The sequence below is a fragment of the Microtus pennsylvanicus genome, chromosome 5 (assembly GCF_037038515.1).
Source record: "Microtus pennsylvanicus isolate mMicPen1 chromosome 5, mMicPen1.hap1, whole genome shotgun sequence".
Lineage (NCBI taxonomy): Eukaryota > Metazoa > Chordata > Mammalia > Rodentia > Cricetidae > Microtus > Microtus pennsylvanicus.
Window position 1 is genome coordinate 54,913,580 of NC_134583.1, and position 23,661 is coordinate 54,937,240.

Below are 23,661 nucleotides of genomic sequence, written 5' to 3' on the forward strand. Positions count from 1 at the left end.
ATAAATAAAATAAAGCTGGTTGAGATGGCACACACCTTTAATTCCAGCATTCAAGAGACAGAGGCAGTCAGATCTCTGTGAGCTCAAGTCCAGCCTGATCTATATTGTAAATTTCAGGCCAGTCAGGGCTACATAGTAAAAATTATATATGTGTGTATATGTGTTGTACATGTGTGCTTGTGTGTATGTGTGTATGTATGTATGTATGTATGTATGTATGTGTAATAAATGGGAAGAAAGGAAACCTCCTGAAGCCACACTTCCAGACTGAGGTCACCTGGCTTAGCACCCCAGCTGTTGTAACGCAGGGAGTATGTTGGTCTTGCCATCACTGCCCTTTTAAAGCCTCCTTTGTTAGCAAAAGACCTGTCCTTCGTAGGAAACCGTTCTCCTTTCAAACCTAGAAATTTAATTTTGAGATGGAAGCTTATTTTCCAAAGGTCTGTCATAAATTCATTTCTGTAAAGCCCAAGCAGTATCTTTACCTTCACTGTCTAAATCTAAAAACCCTTCTGATAAGTAAAGCTCCCAATTGGTCTTATTTGGGGGGCTTCTAGAGAGCGTTGCTGCCTCATTTAACAGCACCTGGTAGTTAAGATCGAAATCTCAGGATGGATCTCTTAGTCCTGAACCCCCTTTTCAAAACTAATTTAGATGTATTTTCAATGCAGCTCATCCTTGTGGGACTGAAAAAGGACCGATCTTCTGGCTCAAGCTACCTCTCCTAAAATCTACTGGGTGGGGTTTGTCCTTACTACCCAACTGGCTCACACAGGAACCGAGTCCAGGTTTTACGCACATGTGGTAGTGGGCAGCTGGCTCCTAGGCATAGACAGCACCCTAGCCTCTGCCCGATTCCTGCTCTGGGTGACTGCAGCCTCTTTGGAGCCACTTTAGAAGCCTGTGAACTCAATCAAGTCACCCAGCCTGCTTCTTCCTCTTGATGTCTTAGTTACTTATCTGACACTGTCATTAAGTAAAACAGCAGCAAGAACAAAGTGTTTATTTTAGCCTACAGTTCAGGGGGTACAGCCCATTACGGTGGGGAAGAGATGGTGGCAGGAGCAGGAGACTGGCTTGTCACCTTGCATCTACAAAGAGTGCACAGGAAATGAGATTGGGCAACATAGCCTTAAGGCCCTCCCCCAGTGACCTACTTCCTCTAGCAAGGTTCTGCCTTCTAAATGTTCCATAGTCTTCCCAAACAGTGTCACCGATTGGGGACCAAGTATTCAAACACAGGAACCTATGAGGGATAGTCCACATTGAACCTCAAGGGATAAGCAAAGTACCTCCTAGAACATATATGGAAAGGGATCGGCACATACAAGGGGCCCAGTGCATTGCTGATATCACAGCAAAGTCTCACACCTTGTCTCCATCCCCAAATGCACGTCTTACCCATCATTGATTTTGCATGTTCAAACCTGGCGAGCTCAGCGAATTCCTAAAGAGATTGAAAAATGCTGTTTCTGACGTGCAAAATGGTTTTCAGCCCCTTGGCTTCTGCTCTATGTACAATATTTAAGAAGAAAAATGTCCAACTTGCAAAACAGGAAGATTGACGCTAACACAGCTGGAAGGACTGCAGAGAAAGTCATTGCAGCAGGCGGCGTCGGCAGGCATTGTCCCCTCTCAGGCAGCTGAGCAGGCTGGGAGCACTAATGAAAGACCCCTACCTAGCAGCATTAAGTTAGCAGCAGCAATAACGCTATTTTACAAGGCTTAAAGTTTGAGTAGTATAACTAAAAGCTAAGACAGGGGAGTTTAATTTAGAGACAAGGGCTGTGGTCAGCTTAGGGGCAGGGGCGCTGAGCAAGGCAAGATATCTCTGGTCAACCATCCGGACTGTCAGCAGGGGACTCGGGGTCCAAAGGAAGAATGGCACCCTAGATAGGCCAGAATAGCATGTATATCTGATTTCTTGGAAACCACAAAATTGTACTCAGTTTGAACCCGAGCCTTGTTTGAATTGCCCAATCAGAACCCTGTAACTATGCATCTCGCTTCTGTTCCCACGCTTCTGCTTCCCTACCCTATAAAAAACCCACTGTTCCAACCTGAAGGTGCGCAAGTCCTCCGAAAGACTTGTTGCCCGCAGGTACCTGTGTTAACTCAATAAACCTCTTGCTGTTGCAGCCGTATGAGTGGCCTCGCTGTTCTTTGGGAGGGTCTCCCCAGACTGAAAGGCAGCCCACCTTGGGGGTCTTTCACTAAGGCAGCTAGGGCTGCGGGCTTAACAATCAGAAATGCTGAATTTATTCATGTAATCTCTCCTTCCCTACTTATCAGCTACTCACAGCTAAAAATGGGGGCGGAAGAGGAATCTTAAGTTTCCCTGGCTGCCACTACGCTCAGAAGTGAGCTCGTGAACTCATTTGCAGCTTCCCCCTCCTCCCAGGATAGTCTTTGAGAGCACCAGAAGAGACACAACTGCATATGACTCCCTCTTAACTTCCAGCAATTCTTTAAGCCTCCTTTCGCTCTCACTTTCCTCCCATCCCTGCATCCGCGCTGGTCCAGTGTTTGGACGCTGAAATAGATACACGTTGCTCTCAACATCTAGTAGAGAGATGTTAGTGTGAAAGAGATGGGGAGGAAGCCAGGATAGAGAAAGAACAATGGGGTGAGGGCTGGAGAGGCAGTTCCCTGGTTAAAAGTCCTTGCTCCTCTTGCAGATGACCCAGGTTTGGTCCCCGGGGCTTGCATCAGGTATTTCACAATCGTCTGTAACTCCAACTCCAGGAGAACTGACATCCTCTTCTGATCTTCTCAGGCACCTGCACACATATGCATTCACACACACACCAAAAAAAAAAATCTTTACAATAAAAAGAATACCTGGGCAGTGGTGGCACACGCCTTTATCCTAGCACTTGAGAGGCAGAGGCAGGCAGATCTCTGTGAGTTCAAGACCAGCCAGCCTGGTATACAAGAGCTAGTTCCAGGACAGCCAGGACTGTTACACAGAAAAATCAGAAAACCAAACCAAAACAAAAGGAGTAAAAGCATTGATTTCCCAAAAGTCTCCCCATCCTAAAGATTCTAGACTCTTGGTTCCATAGGATACCTCAGATTATAAGAGCAAGAGCTTTGACTATTTTTATTTGAAAACTAGATACTCATAGTTGAGAAATATAAACTCCATAGCAATCCAAGCACTGGTCCTGAGTCTTGCAAACCAGTACAAGTGCACTGCGCCTTCTTTATGTGGGGATCAAGGATGAGACAAGCGCCTGCAAGACTGCCTCTTACAAGGCCCCAACTGCTTTCTAACTTGACTTCTTGTTTCAGATCCCACACTCGATGGGGTGACGGACAGACCCATCTTGGACTGCTGCGCCTGTGGAACTGCCAAGTACAGACTCACGTTTTATGGGAACTGGTCCGAGAAGACTCACCCAAAGGATTACCCTCGTGAGTACAGCGGCTACTTGATGGGTCATGGGAAGCACATTGTTGGTGCTTTGTCTGATCACAGGATCCACAGGCTGAGCTATGTCAGGCCTGCTCGTTATTAGCCACTGATTCGTGAAACTTGCACCCCAACAAAGTACATTCAAGGCCACGTGCAGACATAACCCTAGTATGCTTTTAGGGCTTTTATAAAAGCGTTGTTCTAAGAGTTTTATGATTACTTGAGGTTCTTGAAACAGTTCCTGAACTCCAGTTACTGTGTCTTCAAGCCAAGTATTTTATAGCCTCAGTCCTCCTCAAACAGCTGTACCCATGTTATGGAATAGACCATTTGTTAGAGAGAGCTGGCAAACGGAGTCTCTTGACTCCACAGACAAGGTAACAATTACTCAGTATCCTCAACCATAGTAAGGTGTCAGTCATTAATCAATACACCATTTCTCTCCTGGTTCCAGATGTCACCTTCTAATGCCACATGGCACCAGGCTCAGAGCAGCCAATACCAATCTATGAGAGTTGTCGGGAGGCCCCAAACTTGCTATGCGAGGGACTAGAGCCTACAATAGGACAGTCCTCCACTGTTTTTAGTCAGGCAGTTGTCTAACAAGTCTGTAAAGAGCCAGGCACTGTGCTAAGCCTGACAGTCAGGAAGAAAAAAGATGCAGTTGCAAGTCCCATATTATTCGGGAAGTCAAGTAATCACAGGAAATGTGTATCTGTGGATGGTGAGCTGAGTACACATTACCCAACACGTTTGCCAATGGCATATCCCTGAATTGGAACCTACCTTGTTCCGTGGATAAACTTCTTGAAAATCAGAAAGAGGTTGCCATTTGTCCAGATAAGCAATGCTCTGCCTTCGCTTTAAGACCTGGGAGGGCCCATTCTCTGTGGCCTTGGGAAGCAGGCTGGCTGTGGGTGGCACTGGGCGTATTGTGTCTGGGCAAGGCCTGATTTGTTCTGAGGCATCTATTTCACTCTGAAGTTACCACAGCTGGGAAGATCTGCAGAAACGGGAGAGGAGATTAAAAAGAGGGAAAGGGCACATGGCAGGGACTTAAGTAAACCCTGGGCATATCAGAACGTCCCTGGTGCCCACGCAGCCCACCCAGTGGGGACTGCAGCATTCCTGGCTAGATCAAGGCTATATAATTTAATTTAACCCACATAAAGTTGAAGTTTGGGATCTTAACAGCCGCTGGCTGTTCATTCCTCAGACTCTAGGATTCAGCCTGCTCTGCTCTCAACTGGGTGGGAGACCTGTGTGAACAAACTTGGCTCCTCTCCCTGGGAGGGACACTTAGAGCCAGAATGTTGGGGGGGGGATGCCCTACGGTGACCCCACTAACAGAAGAGAGAAAATGGCTGGGGTCATTACTCATTTTTTGTGACCCTAAGGAGTTTTTCTCATTTCTATTTGACTACTGTTGGCTCCCAGAATTTAGGTGGTTGTGGGGAGAGTACAAAAATCATTGTTTCTGGGCCTCTGGGGCAAACCACATGCAAACTTACAGAGAATTTCTGTGGTGTCGCCGAAAGCTTAGTCCATGCAGCAGATGTGTGTTCCTGGTTCCTGGGATTGTGCCACTGTCAGGCATCTCATTACAGAGCCAGGCTCTGCCCTAATTTTTCTGTTGGAAAAATTCATCGCCAAATACAGATAGCATTTACCACGGTGTGTGGGATTACCTCCTTGGGAAGTTTCTTCCCTAAGACTGGGAATTCTTCTGGGAGAAAAGTCGTAATCTTTATCCCTGCATGTGTCCCTTCCCGAGAATTGGGTGGCAGCTGTGGGACACACCTGCTGCCATCTGGGAGGCAGGGGTCAAGCAGCTGTGGGACACACCTGCTGCCATCTGGGGGGCAGGGGTCGAGCAGCTGTGGGACACACCTGCTGCCATCTGGGGGGCAGGGGTCGAGCGGACACTGAGTCCTGAAGGCCGGTGCTGAGCAGGGAGCATGGATCAGACCTTCCTCAGAGGGCAAAGGGTGAACTTGGATGCCTGAAGGACCGGAGCCACTGGGAAGGACACAGGCAATGTCAGTGATGGCTTCTACTGATCTAAGCTGCAGGGATAATTCTGTCTTGATAGCCAATGCTGTTGTCAGGCCAGAGAAGCTTGCTGACAACAAACTGTCAAGAGCCAAGTCCCTTGTATCCTTTTAATTAGTCATCCAAAATGTCATTTTCCGAGCAGGCAGGAATCTGGGGACAGTGGTTCTCAGCCTCTTCAGTTAACATGATTAAGAATCACAGAAAGCATGGATATACTTCTGTTAAATCTCTCAGTGTTCACCTCAGAAACAATGAGCTTTTTAATTAGTAATTTTTAAGTACATATAGTAGTAATAAACACATTGTATGTTTAATAAATTTATCACATGTCAACATAAAAACATTATATTTAATTAAAATGATTGTGTTATCCAAAAAAGTAGTGAAAAGAATGTCATTGTTCTCTGTAGGATGTTGGAGGAAGGGTCGCTTGTTCGTCCCAGCTGCCCAGTCATGAAATAACCACTCAGAAAACCATATTATTTGCGATACTGTTTGGCCAATAGCTTAGACGTTTTTCTAGATAAACTCATATCCTAAACTAACCCATCTCTATTATTCTGTATATCTCCACATGGCTGTGGCCTGCCAGCAAAGTTTCAGCATGTCTATCTCCTGCGGCGGCTCCATGGCATCTCTCGCTGCTTGGCCCCTTAGACAGGACCTCCCACATCCGTAGTCTGTCTGGACTAGTAGAAAGCACATGGACTGTCATTCACCTTTGTTTCTGCATTCACTCTATTGTGATATATTTTTGATAGAAATACATGAAGAAAATTCTAGACAACATGCATGGAGAAAGGAACAGTGTTTTGGAGGGTTAGAGAGATGTCTCAGTGGTAAGGGCACTTGCTATTCTCACCAAGGCTCTGGGTTTGATTCCATGCACCCACAAGGCGTGGCTCACAACAATATGTAAAGTGAGTTCCAGGGAATCTGATGCCTTCTGCTGGCCTCTGCTGGCCTCTGCTGGCCCCTGCACACATGTGGTACACATGCAGATGAGCAAGCATGCACACATACACATAGGAACAATTTTAAAGGTGTTTTAATAATATTTCCAGATACCAACATATAATCTTTGCTACTATACCACAAACTACTTCCAAGTCTATCAATAGTCGAGTTTTGCTAAGTCCAGTTACAGTGTGGGATATGAGGTTGTGCCAATGGGTTTGTATTCTGTGGCTCAAAACCACTGTTCCAGATGGATCGTTTGCAGATCCATGATGGTGTAGCCCTGATGCGGACCGTTTGGAAAAATACCAGCTTATTGACAATCACAGATCACCCAAATGCCAAGATTTCACATTATCAAAATCATATCCATTTCCATATCAATTCCTGACAGAGCCCTTCAGGAAAGTGTTGGAAAACCAAGAAACTCTCGAGTTCACAGTAACAGCCAGAAGTTGTTCAAGATTCTGACTTTTGCTTGAAAACTCAAAGTTTATTACTGGCGACAGATACTGGCAGTTGTTTTCCTTGAAGTGACAGACTCGCTTCATTTTTTGAGAAAAATGTCTGCCAAATTCCCAAGTCTGAATAACCGTAATTTGCCTGTCATTAGTTCTCTCAAGTAAAGATGATGTTTATGAATGTACAAAGTGGCTAGTCTGACTTGCACCTAAAAGAAGCATTGAGTACATCTACTGAGGACGATCAGAGTCCATAGAGAAGAACTTCTGTGCATTTTATATTGCTTTTCCATTTCCCAATTAGTCACTCTGAATAATAAGGTATGTATTCATCATTAAAACTTCAAGTTACTCATTTCTCTGTTACATGAAGGACACTCATGTGAAATTGAGTCTTTTGTTTGCTGTGAACATGTGGCCCTGAAGAAGGCATCCACTACTAATACAGGCCAAGGCTGTTGCCTTGGCCCATCTTCAATGCCAGTGCCAACATACTACAGCAAGAACATAGTATCTTAAATTTGTTATGAAATGGTTTTAATCTCTCAGATTCCCTGAAATGATCACAGGGTTCCCAGGAGTCTGTGGATTACACTTTGATAACCTCTGCAATGGGATAGTTGGGTGTTGAACTCTTGGGTGTCTTTAAGTAACTTAGCTTTGAAAATCGAAGTGGATACTACATGAAGGACTGAACAACAGCATGCACCTTCAGCCTCCTGTACCTTCAGCCTCTCTCACATACCTCAGCTACTATGCACCTTTAACTGTCATGTGCCTCAGCTAGCATACACCTTCAGCCACTACATACCTCAACCAGCATGCACCTTCAGCCATAGTGAATCGTATCTGCAGATCTCTCTTCTCACCATTGTACAAAGTGGTGTCTTCTAAATGATGCTTCTGGGGTTCTTTCCATGGGAGAACTCTGCATTCCTCTCTCTGGGAGGGGCTAGGTATGGTAAACTGAGATGGAGTCAGGAGGATGGAGCAAATTGCTTCTGGTACTCCTCCTCTCTGGTAGTGTCTGCATCTCTGCTGGACATCTGAAAATTGTGGAACTCTTTCAAAACATGCCCATTCATGAAGCTCTTGAAATACATTTTAAGGTTGGACCATTAAGTTTTACCTCTGAATTTTGGAATGAAAAGTCTTGACACACAAAAAGGTAGCATTACAAGCTCAGATAGAGAATATCTGAACCAAAATCAAAGCTCAGACAAGATAATTCCTTTTTCCTCCCCTTGGGGTCTATCATGAAACATTCGATAGTTGGAGAACGCCTGAACCAAAACCAAAGCTTAGATCCAAATGATTTTCTTTTGCCTTCCCTTGGAGACTGTCATGAGACAATCACTCCTGCCCTCTCCAGTCAAATTGAACATCTAATAGACAAGTATCTTCTAATGTGATGTCAACCAATACTAAATTCTATACCATCCCACCTGCTGTTCTGCGCAGTCAGGCTTAGAAGCCAGAGAGAGCATGTACGGCAATGCTATTCAAGATCAACAAACCATCATGGTCCTAGACATTGCCAGACTGCCATTCCCAACCATAGGAACCATGGTAGGTAATGCTACCCAGAAACAAATGACCAGGCCCATAAAGATGTCTTCAGGGATAGACACATGTCCAGTCTGCACGGAGCTGGGAACTTCGTACCAGATGCTAAGTATCTTTAATCACTAGCTCTCATGAAGATCCTGGGTTCTCGACAAATGCTTTCCATACTGTTGACAGCTTGTTATCGCCCCAGGACCAGCCATGATGCATAACTTTCTCCCCTCTGAACATAGCATCAGTTAATACTGTTTGACAAATCAATATTGAAGAATCTTTTTCCAATCAAGTTTTAATTTGATGACACATTGACTAAAATATTAATCTGCCTCTTGGAAATATATTCTATATATTTAATTTTACAGTGACAATCAGCCATCTTCTTCAATGAGAGTCTTGCTCAAGAAAATTATGCCCACGCCCATAAAAAAAACTACCAAACTAGTATCAACTTGATGACTCTTAATATTTTTATCTTTTATTAATCTAGTTATGTACAAAGTTTCTACATTGTGCCCAATTCATTGAATCCTAATTTAAGACTAATTTTCTCTCCCATCTATAAATCCCAACCTTGTCATATTTCAGACAAGTTATATAGCTATTCTTTTATTGGTCACTAACATGATGTCAGGTCTCTAGCTAACCAAGAAAACACTGGAGTTAAAAACTGCACATATGAATAATTTCATAGTAGTCCATCAATACTGCCTTCAGCTCTACATCTCCATGCAAGGGTAAGTCATTGCTGGGTTTTGAACCTCCTTTTCTATCTGATGTTAGCCTCAAATCAACTACTTGTTACCTACTGGTGTCTACTAGAAATTGATGGCTAGCAAATGCAGAGACCCACAGCCAAACATTAGGCAGAGCATAGAGAACTCCAAGGAAGAAGGGGAGGAAGGATTAAGGAGCCAGAGGCATCAAGGACACCAGGAGAACACAGTCCACAGAATCAACTCATAGTGTGTCAGAGACACTAAAGGGCAATTGTGGAGCCTGCATGGCCCATGCTAGGTCCTCTACAGGTGTGTTGTTAGCTTGGTGGTTTTGTGGATCTCCTAAAAGTGGGTGTGGGTGTGTCTCTGACTCTTTCTCCTGCTCTTGGGACCCTTTTCCTCCTACTGGGTTGCCTCATCCAGCCTTGATAGGAGGGTTTGTGACTGGTCTTATTGTATCTTGTTATACCATGCTTGATTGTTATCCCTGGGACATTTGCTCTTTTCTGAAGGAGAGTTAGATTTAGGGAGAGGGGAGGTTGTGGGGAAGGAGGATTGGGAGAAGTAGAGAGAGATGAGGCTGGGGTTGGAGTGTATTGTGTGAAGGAAGAATAAATAAAAAGGAAAGAAATAAAGAAATTAATAGTTGGAAAAAGTCACTTACAGGTCAGGCAGTGGTGTCTCATGCCTTTAATCTCTCAGGCAGAGGAAGGTGGATCTCTGTGAGTTCAAGGCCAGCCTGGTCTACAAAGCAAGTTATAGGACAGCCAGAACTGTTACACAGAAAAATAAAAAAGTCACCCAAAACACGTATTGCTTTTCCCATAAATTCTTCTCCAGTTTCTTCATCAGTTGTTGGTATAAATGAGTTCTGTTGTGTTGTTTTATAATTTTACCACTTTCCTTACCACCCACCCATTTTGCACAGGTTTCCACAGTACTTATCAGACAACTATAATAGAGGGGAAGCTCTTTCTCCTTTATTTCCTGACTAATCTGGATTGCTTTTATCTAATAAGCTGTGCTAGCTCCTTAAATAATACCATTGTTATCTCTTCCAATTTGCATACTTCTGCTTTTATGCATCCTATTATCTTCTATTTCTTTTGGATGGTCCCTTTGTTCTCTTGGTAAATTTCCATATTGTTTACTTTATGTGCTGACTTCCCGCCTTTTGTATTTTTGTTTTCATTAATAATTAATGCACTTGAGGCTGTGAACTTTCCTCAGTTGGTCTCTGAGCCTTTCCCAGAGGTCTTACTAGGACCTCTCCTGCTCGCTAGTCTTTTGGTAAATGTTTTTGTGCCCTTTATCTTCTGGACATAGTTGTTAATTCGTGGAGTGTTTTAAAATCTCTGAAAGATGGAAGATTTTTCATTTGTATATTGGTTTTGATTTTGTTTATTTTGTTTTGATCAAAGACTATGTGATACATAGCTCCTGCTTTGTTGTATTTACTGAGATTATTTATTTTAATAACCCAGTGCATGTTTGCCTTTGAAAGCTTTGTCTCTTCCTCCTCCTTGGGTACCAAGTGTATACTCTTCCCCACATAGTGCACAGCATCACCAGTCCATGTCAGCCCACAGCCCCACATTATTTGCCTTTGATCTCATTTCACATATAACACCATAATTAACCATACTAATTTTTTCTTCTAGTTTCATTTTATATGTTCTGATTGTCCTATCTTTTTGTCCCTTTTTAAATTTTATACTTTTTTCTTTCTATTGCCCAGTTGAATCTTCTTCTGGTTAAAAATTTAACTGAGCCAAGTACAGAGGCATGTGATCAGGTGAGCAGAAAACATGAGGAGTCCAAAGTCAGCCTCAGATACAAAGCAAATTTGAGGCCAAGCTGGGCTCCTTGGGACCCTGTCCCTGTCTGAAAACAATAACAACAAAAAGTTGTCCAATTCTCTTTTGTTTCTTGTAGTGATTGCCTTTAACATAAGACACATTATTTATGTTAGCTTCACAAACATGTTGATGTCATCACCTTCCCCTGAACTTTTGTACACCCTTATGATCCTTAGCTCCCTACCATCTTTCCACCAAAATGCACACTTTATGTTGATTGATTTCTAGAATTTGACTTCCTTGTCACTAAAATTTCTTTCTCCAGTCTTTGGTCTTTGTGATTCTAAACAGACACACACTTTCCTGAAGTTTTGGTTGCCCCTTGACCTTTGTACTTCTCTCACTCAGGTACTTTCTGCAGGGACGTTTTCCTAAATGTGTATGCAGGGCAAGCCCATCAAGGTTCTGCATGCCCGGGATATTTTGCTACATTCTCACACTTGAGTGACACAGGGCTGACTATGAGCCTGAGGTTCAAAGGCGTTTTTCTGTCTACTGTTAACCTCGGTGTTCTTACATCCCACTATCTGGACAGGCCGTGTCAGGTTGATTACTGTTGCTTGCTATTCAGTCTGCTCGTTCCCTCTGCTTTTCAAGTGTTCCTTCCATCTCTCATCTGTCTCTTTGATGCTCTTCATCTTTCTGTGGATAGCACTGGGTATAGACTTAAAAAAATAGTTCCTTCTTTAGCAAATCCTTTCCACGTAAGATCTTGCTTTTGCCTCTTCCTTTAATACTAAAAAGTGATTGTTGTCAAGCCTTTTGCCTCCTGGCCTCTTGCCTCCTCTTGTTTTCCATTTTTGAGTCTCTGCCCTCGTTAGCTATAACTGTCAACTTGACACTGCCTAGATTCATCTCTCTGAGAAGGCAGTCTCGGCTTTTACTCATAAGACACAGGCATGTGTGTGCGTTGCTACTCCATAGCACTTTGGTGAGTGCTCCCTGAGAAAGACGTTCTTGTATAAAATTGCTGTATGCTTAATCCTGACGCTGATACAAATGATGCCTAATCTGAATGCTTTGTTTAAGTTACAGTAATCATGCCTCTACTGTCTTCTTCATGGAGACCACATAATATCATATAATGCAAGCTTTCTACGCGAGTAGCATGGGCAATGTTAAATATTCTAGAAGCTACATTTAAGAAGTAAAGAGAAGCAATAAAATTAATTTTTTAGATTTATTTTATGTGTATTAATGTTTTACCTACATGTATGGGTGTGTGCCATGTGCATGCGTGGCTCACCTGGAGGCTGGAAAGGGTCTCAGACCCCCTGGAAATGGAGTTGCAGACAGTTGTGAACCACTATGTTGGTGCCAGGAATTGAACTTCAATAGGAACAACAAGTGCTCTTAACTGCTGAGCCACCTTGCCAGCCCCCAATAAAACTAAATTTAATGTACTATTTTATTGAAGCCAGACCTCAAATCCTGCCATGTTAGCATATAATTAGCCTGAAAATTCATTACAGACATATTTTGCATTCTTTCTGCAATGCTCAGATCTGGTATCTATTTCGCATCCAGGCTCGCCGTATTTTAGTCACACAGTAGCCTTGTGTAAATATTGGCTACCATATTGCCCAGAACAGCCCTGCAGCAAGGAAAAGAAGAGTTTTCACCCAGAATCCCATCCAGTATTTCACACTGCAGTCACTTGTCATGCATTTTTCATCACCCTCAAGACGAAACACTTCCTTGGGCTTTTTGACTCTCCTGCCATGGATGTTTTTGAAGAGTGCCCAGAAGTTATCATACAGACTGTCTTTTGGTTTGGGGTCATTGATGTTTCCACTCGATTAGATTGAGGTTATGCATCTTCAGAAAGGATTCCATGGTCTTTATGGATGTGTGTGTTAACTGCTAACTTGTGTTTCGTTCTTTTCTTCTACTTGTTTGGGTTGTTTAGTTGTTTTTTAAATGTTCGTTTACTTATCACATATATATTTATATTTATATATGTCTGTGGCCCTCCTGAGCTTGCATGTATCACATGCGTGCAGGTACCCTTGGAGGCCAGAGGGCATCTGATCCCTGGGAACTGGAGTTTGTTGCCCGATGTGACTGCTAGGGACCAGACCTGTGTCCCCTACAGAGTAGAAGGTGTTCCTGACTACTGAGCTGCTTCTCCAGCCCTCTTCTACCTGTATCTGCTTTGGGTTATTAATATCTTCCTCTGTCTTTGAAGATCTTGCTGTGCTTAGGTTGTATTTTTGACCCACCTGCTGTTACAAAGCTGCTTCCTGCCCTGCTTGCTTCCTGCTCAGTAGCTGTGTTTGCCAGGCCTCTAGTTCCTCTGCAGGATCATGTGTTTCTCTGCCGAGGTAACTGCTAGGCCTGTTCTGGAAACAGGAGGAGGTGAAGCCAGGAAGGGAGGCCCAGGCATTGGCTCAGTGCTGTCAAGCCCTCCTTTGCTTCCATTCTACAGCACCCAGTGCAGAACCACCTGGGATCCCTTCAGCACCTCAGTGTCTCTACTGATTCGTTGGAGCTTGTGTTTTCCTTGACTTAAATGTTTCCCAGGACAGAACGTAGAGGACAAGGAGCGTCCTTGGGAGCCTGCAGTAAAATTCCAGCTTAGACACTCTAACTCTAGACAACGTCTGCCCTTTCTGCTGTATTGCAGGATGTTTGGTTAGCTTTTAAACATCTACCATCTCCTCGTCATTATGCTATTCTGATAGTGGGGGTACGAATACCTTGTTCTAAAACTGTATATGTATTGATTTCTGTATTTTACTGTGGTTACTTTCTATTTATTGCTGTGCTCTGTAATATCATTGCATTCTCATTAACTCTAGCCTCTGTCATTGCATAATTAACAAATTATCTTATTTTAATCACTGGTACCTTAAATTATATCCTGCCTATAGTCTTGCTTGGTTTTTGTTTTTTCTGATATATCTTAAGTTAGTTTTCTTCTTATTATTATTTTTTTTTAGTAATTTCAGACTTTCTAAGGTTCACCCTATTGGAAACCATACCCTTGTTTTGTTCTGTTTTGCCTCCCAAATCTTTCGCACTTACAGTAGCCCGGTCTCCCGCAGGTTCTTCTCTGCTAGGCTGCTGTCCACCTCCCAGGTGACTATTGTTTTAGACTTTCTTTGGTTTAACAAGAACAGTGCGTTTGTTTGGCTTGGATTTTGTGTGTATTTCATTCTTGTTGTCACCCATCTTTTTTTCTCCCTCATCTGATTAACTGTCAGTTTATAAGAAATGGGCTGGGGGATGGAGCACAGTGGTAGAATACTTGCCTTGCATGCTTGAGATGCTGGGTTCAGTCCTCAGCTTTGCAAATATTAATTAATTAATTACAGGTAAGTAGAGAGCTGGAGAAATGGCTCAGCAATTAAGAGCACTTGTTGCTCTTACAGAGAACACGGGCTTAGCTCCCAGCCCTGAGGTGGTAGCTTCACAACCATCCACAGCTCAGTTCTGGGAATCCCTTGCCCTCTTCTGCACAGGCGCTGCAATCTTATTGTACACATAACATACATGTGTGTGGGAAGTAAAATGGATATATAAGAGAATGAGTAAATCTTAAAAATAAAAATAAGCAAGGATTTCATTTCTAGTTCTTCCAGATAGCCACAACTTTTTGGAATAGCAACTTTGATTCACTTCATCAAAAATTTTTGAGATATTTTTCTCAGCCCTTCCCACTTCCATTTTACACTGTTTTAATTTGGTGCTTGCTTTGTTTCTTTTCAACGGCCTTTATTCTGACAGTCCTTCTCCCAAACAACAGTTCTGCTAGGAGTTGTAATTATTTATCTATTCAATAATACTTATTAATTCAGGATTTCTTACAATCTTTTATAGCCTTATCTTTATTCTTTTAAGACCTATTATTTCTTTTTTTTTAAATTTATTTATTTATTAAAGATTTCTGTCTCTTCCCCGCCACCGCCTCCCATTTCCCTCCCCCTCCCCCAATTAAGTCCCCCCCAGCCCGAAAAGCAATCAGGGTTCCCTGTCCTATGGGAAGTCCAAGGAACCCCCACCACCATCCAGGTCTAGTAAGTTGAGCATCCAAACTGCCTAGGCTCCCACAAAGCCAGTGCGTGCAGTAGGATCAGAAACCCATTGCCATTGTTCTTGAGTTGTCAGTAGTCCTCATTGTCCGCTATGTTCAGAGAGTCCGGTTTTATCCCAGGCTTTTCCAGACCCAGGCCAGCTGGTCTTGGTGAGTTCCCAGTAGAACATCCCCATTGTCTCAGTGTGTGGGTGCACCCCTCGCGGTCCTGAGTTCCTTGCTCGTGCTCTCTCTCCTTCTGCTCCTGATTTGGACCTTGAGATTTCAGTCCTGTGCTCCAATTTGGGTCTCTGTCTCCTTTCATCGCTTGCTGAAGGTTAATATTCAGGAGGATGCCTATATGTTTTTCTTTGGGTTCTCCTTATTTAGCTTCTCTAGGATCACTAATTATAAGCTCAATGTCCTTGGTTTATGGCTAGAAACCAAATATGAGTGAGTACATCCCATGTTCCTCTTTTTGGGTCTGGCTTACCTCACTCAGGATAGTGTTTTCTATTTCCATCCATTTGCATGCAAAATTCAAGAAGTCCTTGTTTTTTATTGCTGAGTAGTACTCTAATATGTATAAATTCCATACTTTCTTCATCCATTCTTCCATTGAAGGGCATCTAGGTTGTTTCCAGGTTCTGGCTATCACAAACAATGCTGCTATGAACATCGTAGAGCATATACTTTTGTTGTATGATAAGGCCTCTCTTGGGTATATTCCCAAGAGTGGCATTGCTGGGTCCAGGGGTAAGTTGATCCCGAATTTCCTGAGAAACCGCCATACTGCTTTCCAAAGTGGTTGCACAAGTTTGCATTCCCACCAGCAATGGATGAGTGTACCCCTTTCTCCACAACCTCTCCAACAAAGGCTATCATTGGTGTTTTTTATTTTAGCCATTCTGACAGGTGTAAGATGGTATCTTAAAGTTGTCTTGATTTGCATCTCCCTGATCGCTAAGGAAGTTGAGCATGACCTTAAGTGTCTTTTGGCCATTTGAAGTTCTTCTGTTGAGAATTCTCTGTTCAGCTCAATGCCCCATTTTATAATTGGGTTGATTAGCCTTTTACGGTCTAGTTTCTTGAGTTCTTTATATATTTTGGAGATCAGACCTTTGTCAGTTGCGGGGTTGGTGAAGATCTTCTCCCAGTTAGTGGGTTGCCTTTGTGTCTTAGCGACAGTGTCCTTTGCTTTACAGAAGCTTCTCAGTCTCAGGAGGTCCCATTTATTCAATGAGGTCCTTAATGTCTGTGCTGCTGGGGTTATACGTAAGAAGTAAGACCTATTATTTCAAGAATACTAGGAAGCCAGTACTCATTCAATAGTGCATGATTTTTGTTCTTACATTTGAACATTTTTAAAGTTATTTTCACTTGGAAAATAACTGGATTAAAAACCCAAATCCTTTTTTATTAAAACTTTATTATGAAGAACTTGTAAATAAAAATAGCATCACATACCAAAATTAACTGGAGCCAGAGTCTGTACATCTCAATGAACTTCTATACAGTTAGAACAATCATTCTGAAGCTGTGAAGCCTCACGTTGAATTTTACATTATCAGTACTAAATATATTTTATTGCACTTATCCTCCAACAACAACAAAAGTCCATGACAGAGTTAAAACTAGAAAAATAATTGGCCTTCTGTGTCTATTGTAGATTTTTACTGTATGCTTTGTACATGGTTTTCCATTTTAGTGAAGAAACATGGTCTCCCTATACTTACAACCAGATTCCTTAAACAGAATCTGTAGCTTCGCTCCCTGTGGGATATGTGTTTTTCTTTTGCAGCTGAAATATTTTTTTGTTGTTTTTTGTTTTGTTTTTATCTTGGCTATGTTAAGTCAATATGAGGGTTCTATTCATCCCTCCATCTGTTTCATTCACAGTGACATTTTTCTTCTAGTTGGTCTTTTATTTCTTTCTCCTTTTGTTCTTTGCTGTTTGCTCATTCATTCCATGCACTTAGTTTGTGCTTTCTGTTTGTCCATTTTCCTTCATGCTCTGCATATGGCACTCTGTGGCACTCAATCATGTGTCTGGCGCTCACCCTTGCTTGCTGCTGGCTGCCCCTTCCTCCCATGGGATCTCTTCTGAAACAGGCAGAATGACTTTCTTACATGTTTACCACACATCTTGTAAGTTTCCTTGATCATGTTTTGATTCTCGCTTCATTTTATGGTTTGTTGATTTCTACTCCCTACACCTACCCTACTCTGTACCAGATTTTCAATGTACCTTCCTTCTCGTGCTGCCCAAAGCACAAGAGTGCCTGGTTCTCTGCTACTCACTCTTCCTTGACTTTCTCTTGATGATATGGTATTTTTCTCATTGCTGTCATAAAAGCACCATGACCAAGACAACTTATAAAGGAAAGGTTTAGTTGAACTTACAGTTCCAGTGGGTAAGAGTTCGTTGTGGTTGGGAAGCATGGCAGTGGGCAGCAGGCATGGCAGCTGGAGGAGAAGCTAGGGGCTCACATCCTGAACTGTAAGAAAAAAGCAGAGAATGTGAGCTGGGAATGACATGTGGCTTTGAAACCTCAATGCCCACTGCCAATGACATACTTTTTCTAGCAAGGTTTCTAAACCTACCCAGACAGCACCACCAACTGGGGAACATCTATTGAAACATCTAAGCCTATGGGAGGCCATTCTTATTTAAATACTAAAGAAGTCCTCACTGCACCCACTGAGGACTTCTGAAACCTTCGCCTCCAACCATTTCATTGGCATTTGAGTGGGTCATAAAAGTGGAAGAGCTAACGCCTCTTTCTTCCTTTATCCTCCCCCTAGAAGCTCAAATATGAAATCTTTTGAGCACACCCTTTCCTAAGTAAGATGCAACTATTTAGGAATGGCCATCCAAAATTCTGTCTTGTATAAAAGAATTGTGTTTCTCAGAGATGACTTCCATTACCCCTGAGATAAGTAAGTTAGCTTTCTGATACTCTCTGGCCATTTACTCCTGCTGCTTGGCAGTTTCCAGAACACGTGATTGCATCATCATTCACATAGCTTAAATGGCCACATGCTCTGCAATGATTTGATTGTGGAGAGGGGAGGGATAGAATTCATTGGCCAGTCACGGATTCATTATCATGGAAGTCTAACGCTACCCATTTCCCAGAGGGGGAAGAAGTATGGGCATTGACTGTGATGTTTGACCCCAACCCAGCAGTTTTCTTTAACAATTTCCTTCAAGCCTGTTTGAAAAACCCTGAGATGCGATTTCAAGAAATGTAGGTTTTAATAAGAAAGACTTCACTTGGTGTGGTGGCATATGCCTTTAATCCCAGCACTCAGGGGGCAGAGGCAGGTGGATCTATGAGAGTTCTAGGCCAGCCTGGTCTGTATAGTGAGTTCCGGGCCCTGCCAGGGCTACATAGTGAGACCTTGTGTCAAGGAAGAAAGAGAGAGAGAGAGAGAGAGAGAGAGAGAGAGAGAGAGAGAGAGAGAGTTTTAATTTTCCTTCTGTGTGAAACTATTCTGACACCCCCCCCAAAAGCCGATGAAATTGAGGGTGAGGGCACACAGAGTCCATGAGCGATAGCCTTCCTTCCATATGGTTTCCCAGGAATTTGCACACAAAACTTTGCTGAAGCTAACAGCATTTATGGACTTAAGTTTTCCAAACAATGAGTTGAGAAATACACCCTCAAGAATTGTTTATTCCAAGAAAGACCAGATATTTATAAGCACGAATGGGGTTTCTGCATAGGTTGGTGCCAGGCACTCTAGCCCTGGCAAGCGTCCCTCTCAATCTGCAAGAATCCTACTACTCCGGGGTTTGAAGCAAAGCAGAAGCATAAAGAAGTCTTTGCAGCTTTTCCCCCCAGCCTCAGCTAAATTCAGAATGGAGGAACATAACAAGGGGACAAAAGATAACAGGAAATCTCAACACAGACAGCTCTCCCTGATCAGAGCCATTGCCTGTGAGCAGGGAGGGGGTGGTGTTGTAATTCCTTTACTAAACTGCTGAGTTGATTGGTTAAATTGAAAGTTATGAGCCAAATGCCCTGAGAGCATCCTGGAACCTTCCTGCGTCTGTACATATTCATGTGGTCCTAATGACCCTCACTGGAGGGGAAAAGCAAGGACTTCCTACAGGGAATGCATGAAGAAAGGCTTGGGAGGAAACAAAACTTTTAGAATAGCCAGCAAGAGTTTAATTAAACTCTAGCATTATACGCTTGCCTCAAAACAGCAAAATGTACCACATTTCGCCCCCACATGGAGCTACTCCGGGTCCTTGCAGCTCAAGTGGAAAGAACAATGGGATGTATAAAGCTTTCCCTCCACATCTGGCTCCTTGAAACAGGGCTAAGAGGTTTCTGGAGGGTCTCGCTGGCTGGAGCAGTTACTGTTTACAGATGTGCGTGGCTTTCAGTCATTGAATGCAAATGGCATCCGCTTTGTTGTCCACACCCTGGGAAAACCAAAAGGAGGGAATAAAGCGCCTTTATCCGCCCACCCACATTGGGATTCAGAACACAGTCTTTTCAGGTTTACTGGGTCCCTAAGCAACCTTTGAAGAAAGCTGTCCATCTGTCTGACTGCCCCTTCGCCAGCACACATGGATTCCTTTGACTTTGCTTCTCTGGTCTCTGGTTCCATCTTTGGTCCATTGACTACGTTTTTTGGTGAACGTGTCTTACATTCAGGGATCCCAGGCTAATTCTGCCTGTCTTGTCAGTTCTGGTTGGTATTCTGAAAGCAAGCTCATTGGCAGGAATGAAGAGGACAAGCTTTTAAGGCAGAGGCTGAAAAACAGAAAAACAGAAAAGAAAAAAAAAGAATCTGGAGTAAGGAGAAGAGAGCGAGCAAGTTTCTGCTGGAATTCTTAACCTCGACACCAAATGTCATCAGCGTGAAAACTGAATGAGAGCATTTCAGAAGTGGGAGGCTGCAATCCATGTTCCTTTTACAAGCAAGAGGCCAAGAGTGGCCAGGGGTTCAGCAGTCCTCTGCTGAAAGACAAAATATAGCATGCAATCTAGACTAACCTAGAAGTCAGAACCACCCAGCAGTTTCAAACCGGAGACTTACTAGAAGGCTTAACGAAGATTGCCTTACTCATTTCGTGCCTCAGTTTCCTCATTTGCAAAGCAAAGCACACCCCAAACACCACATAGAGATGTCTTAGGAATAGCCTAGGTTCAAAGTGAACCAGCCCCTAGAAAGACACTGCTCAACCTTGAACAGCCTTGGCACATGGTGTGAGTTTATCGTGTTGTTATGTACAGTGTACTATTTATAGTAATTCATGGTTTTGTAGCTCAATGCCAGGCACACAGCACACGATTCCTGAGTCTGATGATTTGTGTCTCTCTACTCTTATCACTATTCTACCCTAACTCTCAACCTCCCAGTGAGTTGGCTCTCATGTCGTTCTGTTGGTTAAGTCCTTCTATTAGCAAGAGAAAACTTGTTCTGAAGTCTCTACTTCCTCCGTGTCTCAAACAGAGAAAAGATTGAGTTTCAGAGAGATTTTATCATTCCTAACTTTACAGACTTAAAATTGAAAGACGGGGTCTGGGGGTGTGGCTCAGTTAATAGAGCTCTTGCCTGCCGTGTACAAAGCCCTAGGTTCCATTCCGGGACAGCATTAATTGAGTGTGGTGGCTCACACCTTCAAGGGCAGCACATAGGGGTGGAAGCAAGGAGGATGGGAAATTTAAGGACATTCTCAGCTACATCATGAGTTCAAAGCCAACCTGGGATATATAAGACATTGTTTCAAAAATAAGTAAAAATGAAATTGAAAGACATTGTAGAAAATGTCCCATAATAAAAGTGTAACTGTTAGGAATTTTTCCTAACATAAGCTCTCTTCCGATGCAAAAATCCCAATTAAGCCAAATCACAACAAGCCAAATTAAAAAAATATCCAGGTTTAATGGGATTCCTGTGCTCTCAAGTGGTCCCAAGGGGGAACTGGGAGACCACAAACACAACGGGGGTGGGAGTGGGGGACATGTTTCTCCTTTGGGAGCTATCTTAAATACCCTGTGGGAGTAGTCCTGAAACCCCCAGGGAGGGGTCAGGACCTGGCATGCTAGAATTTGGAGTCCAGACCAAGACAACTCTCAGGCCTGAGGGCTGGGGGCTACACGCCCAACTTAACAGTAACCATTAATGTGAAAAGAGTGGCCTAGTCCACACCAGAAAGGAATTCAATAACAAATACACATTGCACAATAACCCAGACAAACACATGGAACCCGTCTGCTCACTGAATCACAAGGTGGTAGTCACTGACCAGTTTGTTTGGAATAGGGCACATAAACAGAGTTTGGAATTTGTATGTTCTGTGATTTCTACTGGTCAAGGTCAGTTTTACCCAGCTTCCCTGCCTGTGTGAGCTACACAACAACCAGTTACAGAAAAAGCAAACCTGGGGTGACAGCAAAAAGTCAACCTAGCAGCTAGGAAGATGGCTCAGTGGACGTCTTAGCCTCTCTTCTATCGCTATGAAGAGACGCCATGACTGTGACAACTATTATGAAAGAAAGCATTTAATTGGGGCCTTGCTTACGGTTTCAGAGGCTTAATCCAGTATCATCATGGCGGCAAGCATGGTTCTGGAACAGTAACTGGGAGCTACGTTCTTGTCTCTGGAAGGGAACGTAGGAGAGACTGGACCTTAAAAACTGCCCCCCCCCCTGCCATGATACACTTCCTCTAAGAAGGCCACACCTTCTAAGAAGACCCCAACTTCCTAATGGTCTAATCCTGCTTAAGTAGTGCACCTCCTTGGTGTCTAAGCATTCAAATGTATGTGCCCATGGGGGCCGTTTTTATTCGAACCACCACAGTGGAGAAGAGGGCTTATTGCACCAGTACAAATCCCTAGCACCCACATGAGAAGGTATGTGTGGTCTCTTCAGGCACCTGTCACCTCAGTCTTGCGGGGTGGGAGGGGCATAAGGACAGAATTTGTAGGGCTAGGGCTTGCTGGCTGGCCACCTCACTTCAGGTTCAGTGATAAAGAGCCTGTCTCAGGGGAATAAAACAGAGAGTAACAGAGCAGGATCCCCAACATCCTCTTCTGACCTCTGCATGCATATGGGGACATGTGCACCCCCACTCGCACCTGTGCATACACCCCCCCCACACACACACACACTATACATGCATACACTAAGCACACACAAACAAACAACAAAACTTTTGAGCTAAGCCCTGGGATGATTTTTCTTTGTGTCTAACTAGGTTTCGCTTGCCTTATTATTTCAGACCAAACCATCTCTTCTTCAAGGCACCATCTCTGACATCCCTCATTGGCTATTCCAGTTCTCAGAGCCTCTTTAGAGCCTGTTGTACCCTCCTCACTACTTATGGCTTAGCTCAGCTACTGCTGGTTTCCAGTTTCCCAAGGATAGCTATATAATTTAAAGCTTACAAAACTCAAGGTTAATCCTGAAGGAAGATTAAGGCTGCTTTCTCAAACCAACTGTACCGTAGAATGACTAGAGAGTAAAAGTGACTTTGAAACTGACCCAGCAGCCAGCTTTGAGGGGACAATTCCATGGAAAAAGAGAATTTGCATTGCTTTATATTTTGCTCATCGGAGGACTTTATTAATAGATGACAAGTATTCAAGAAACCTATGAGAGCCTGAATAGAGTATTCCCAACACTCGGGAGAACCTCAGGCTAGAGGCCAGCCCAGGATACATTCTCCCCATTTACAGGGCTTCTTTGTATTTCTTGTTGGAAATCTACTATGAAACTGCTCCTTCAATACAATTTGCGTGGCTTTTTTGTCTTCATTAAACAGGCTACACTGGTTGTAGCAACGGCTTAATTTTGAAATGATTACTTTATTTCACAATAAAGAGCAACAACGACGACGGGAGGACTAATGATGCGGAGGCCGATGCCTGACCCTCTAAATATCTAAAAATCACTCAGAGGAGAGTGTGTCCTGTCAACTCCAGCAGCACAGCCTGGGTCCCCAGTGATCCTGACTGATGCAGGGATGCCTGGTGTGTCTCCTGTAGTAGAATGAGACTATTCCCTCAGGATAGAGACCTTGTCTTGTTGATGGCTAGGGCCATTGCTACCCAGCCTATATAAAACAGAATAGAAAAAAAAACAAAACAGAATAGATGCCTATGGCTATTAGATGAATGTATGAGGATGAATAGATGGAGCAGGTTCCTGGGCCCACTCTGTCCCTTACTGAGAAAATATTGAGAAAATCTTGCAAAGGACAAAATCTAGAGCTTCTTGCAAATTTCCCTTAGTTAAATGCATCCTGCCCCCATTTAATCTCTAAAGCTTTGCGGAAGATTCCTTGTATTATCCTAAACCCCGGAGCCTGTAATTATACTTAGCATTTTAAAGATAATCCAAATACCAGGAATTGCATTGGGCAAACCCTCCTATGTGGAAAACACACTCTTTCCTCTGCTGTCTACTTTCTGTGTCCTTGTTTTATGCTGGTCTTGCATGATAACATTTTTTAGATGAAGGTTTGTGCATTCCAGATTGTACCAAAACCAACTTTGAACTTCTGATCCTTCTGCCTCCAGCTGGGATTACAGGTATGCACCACCGTATCTGGTTTATTCCATGCTTGGGTTAAACTCAGACGCTAA

General features: G+C 43.2%; 1 protein-coding gene across 1 annotated transcript in view; it reads left to right on the top strand.

Moving 5' to 3' along the window:
* Positions 1–23,661, top strand: part of Spon1 (spondin 1) — a 308,671-nt gene that overhangs the window by 128,301 nt on the left and 156,709 nt on the right. The window contains exon 5 of the mRNA XM_075971948.1: positions 3,295–3,417. Coding sequence (XP_075828063.1) covers positions 3,295–3,417 — 123 coding nt within the window. The remainder of the gene's footprint in view (positions 1–3,294; positions 3,418–23,661) is intronic.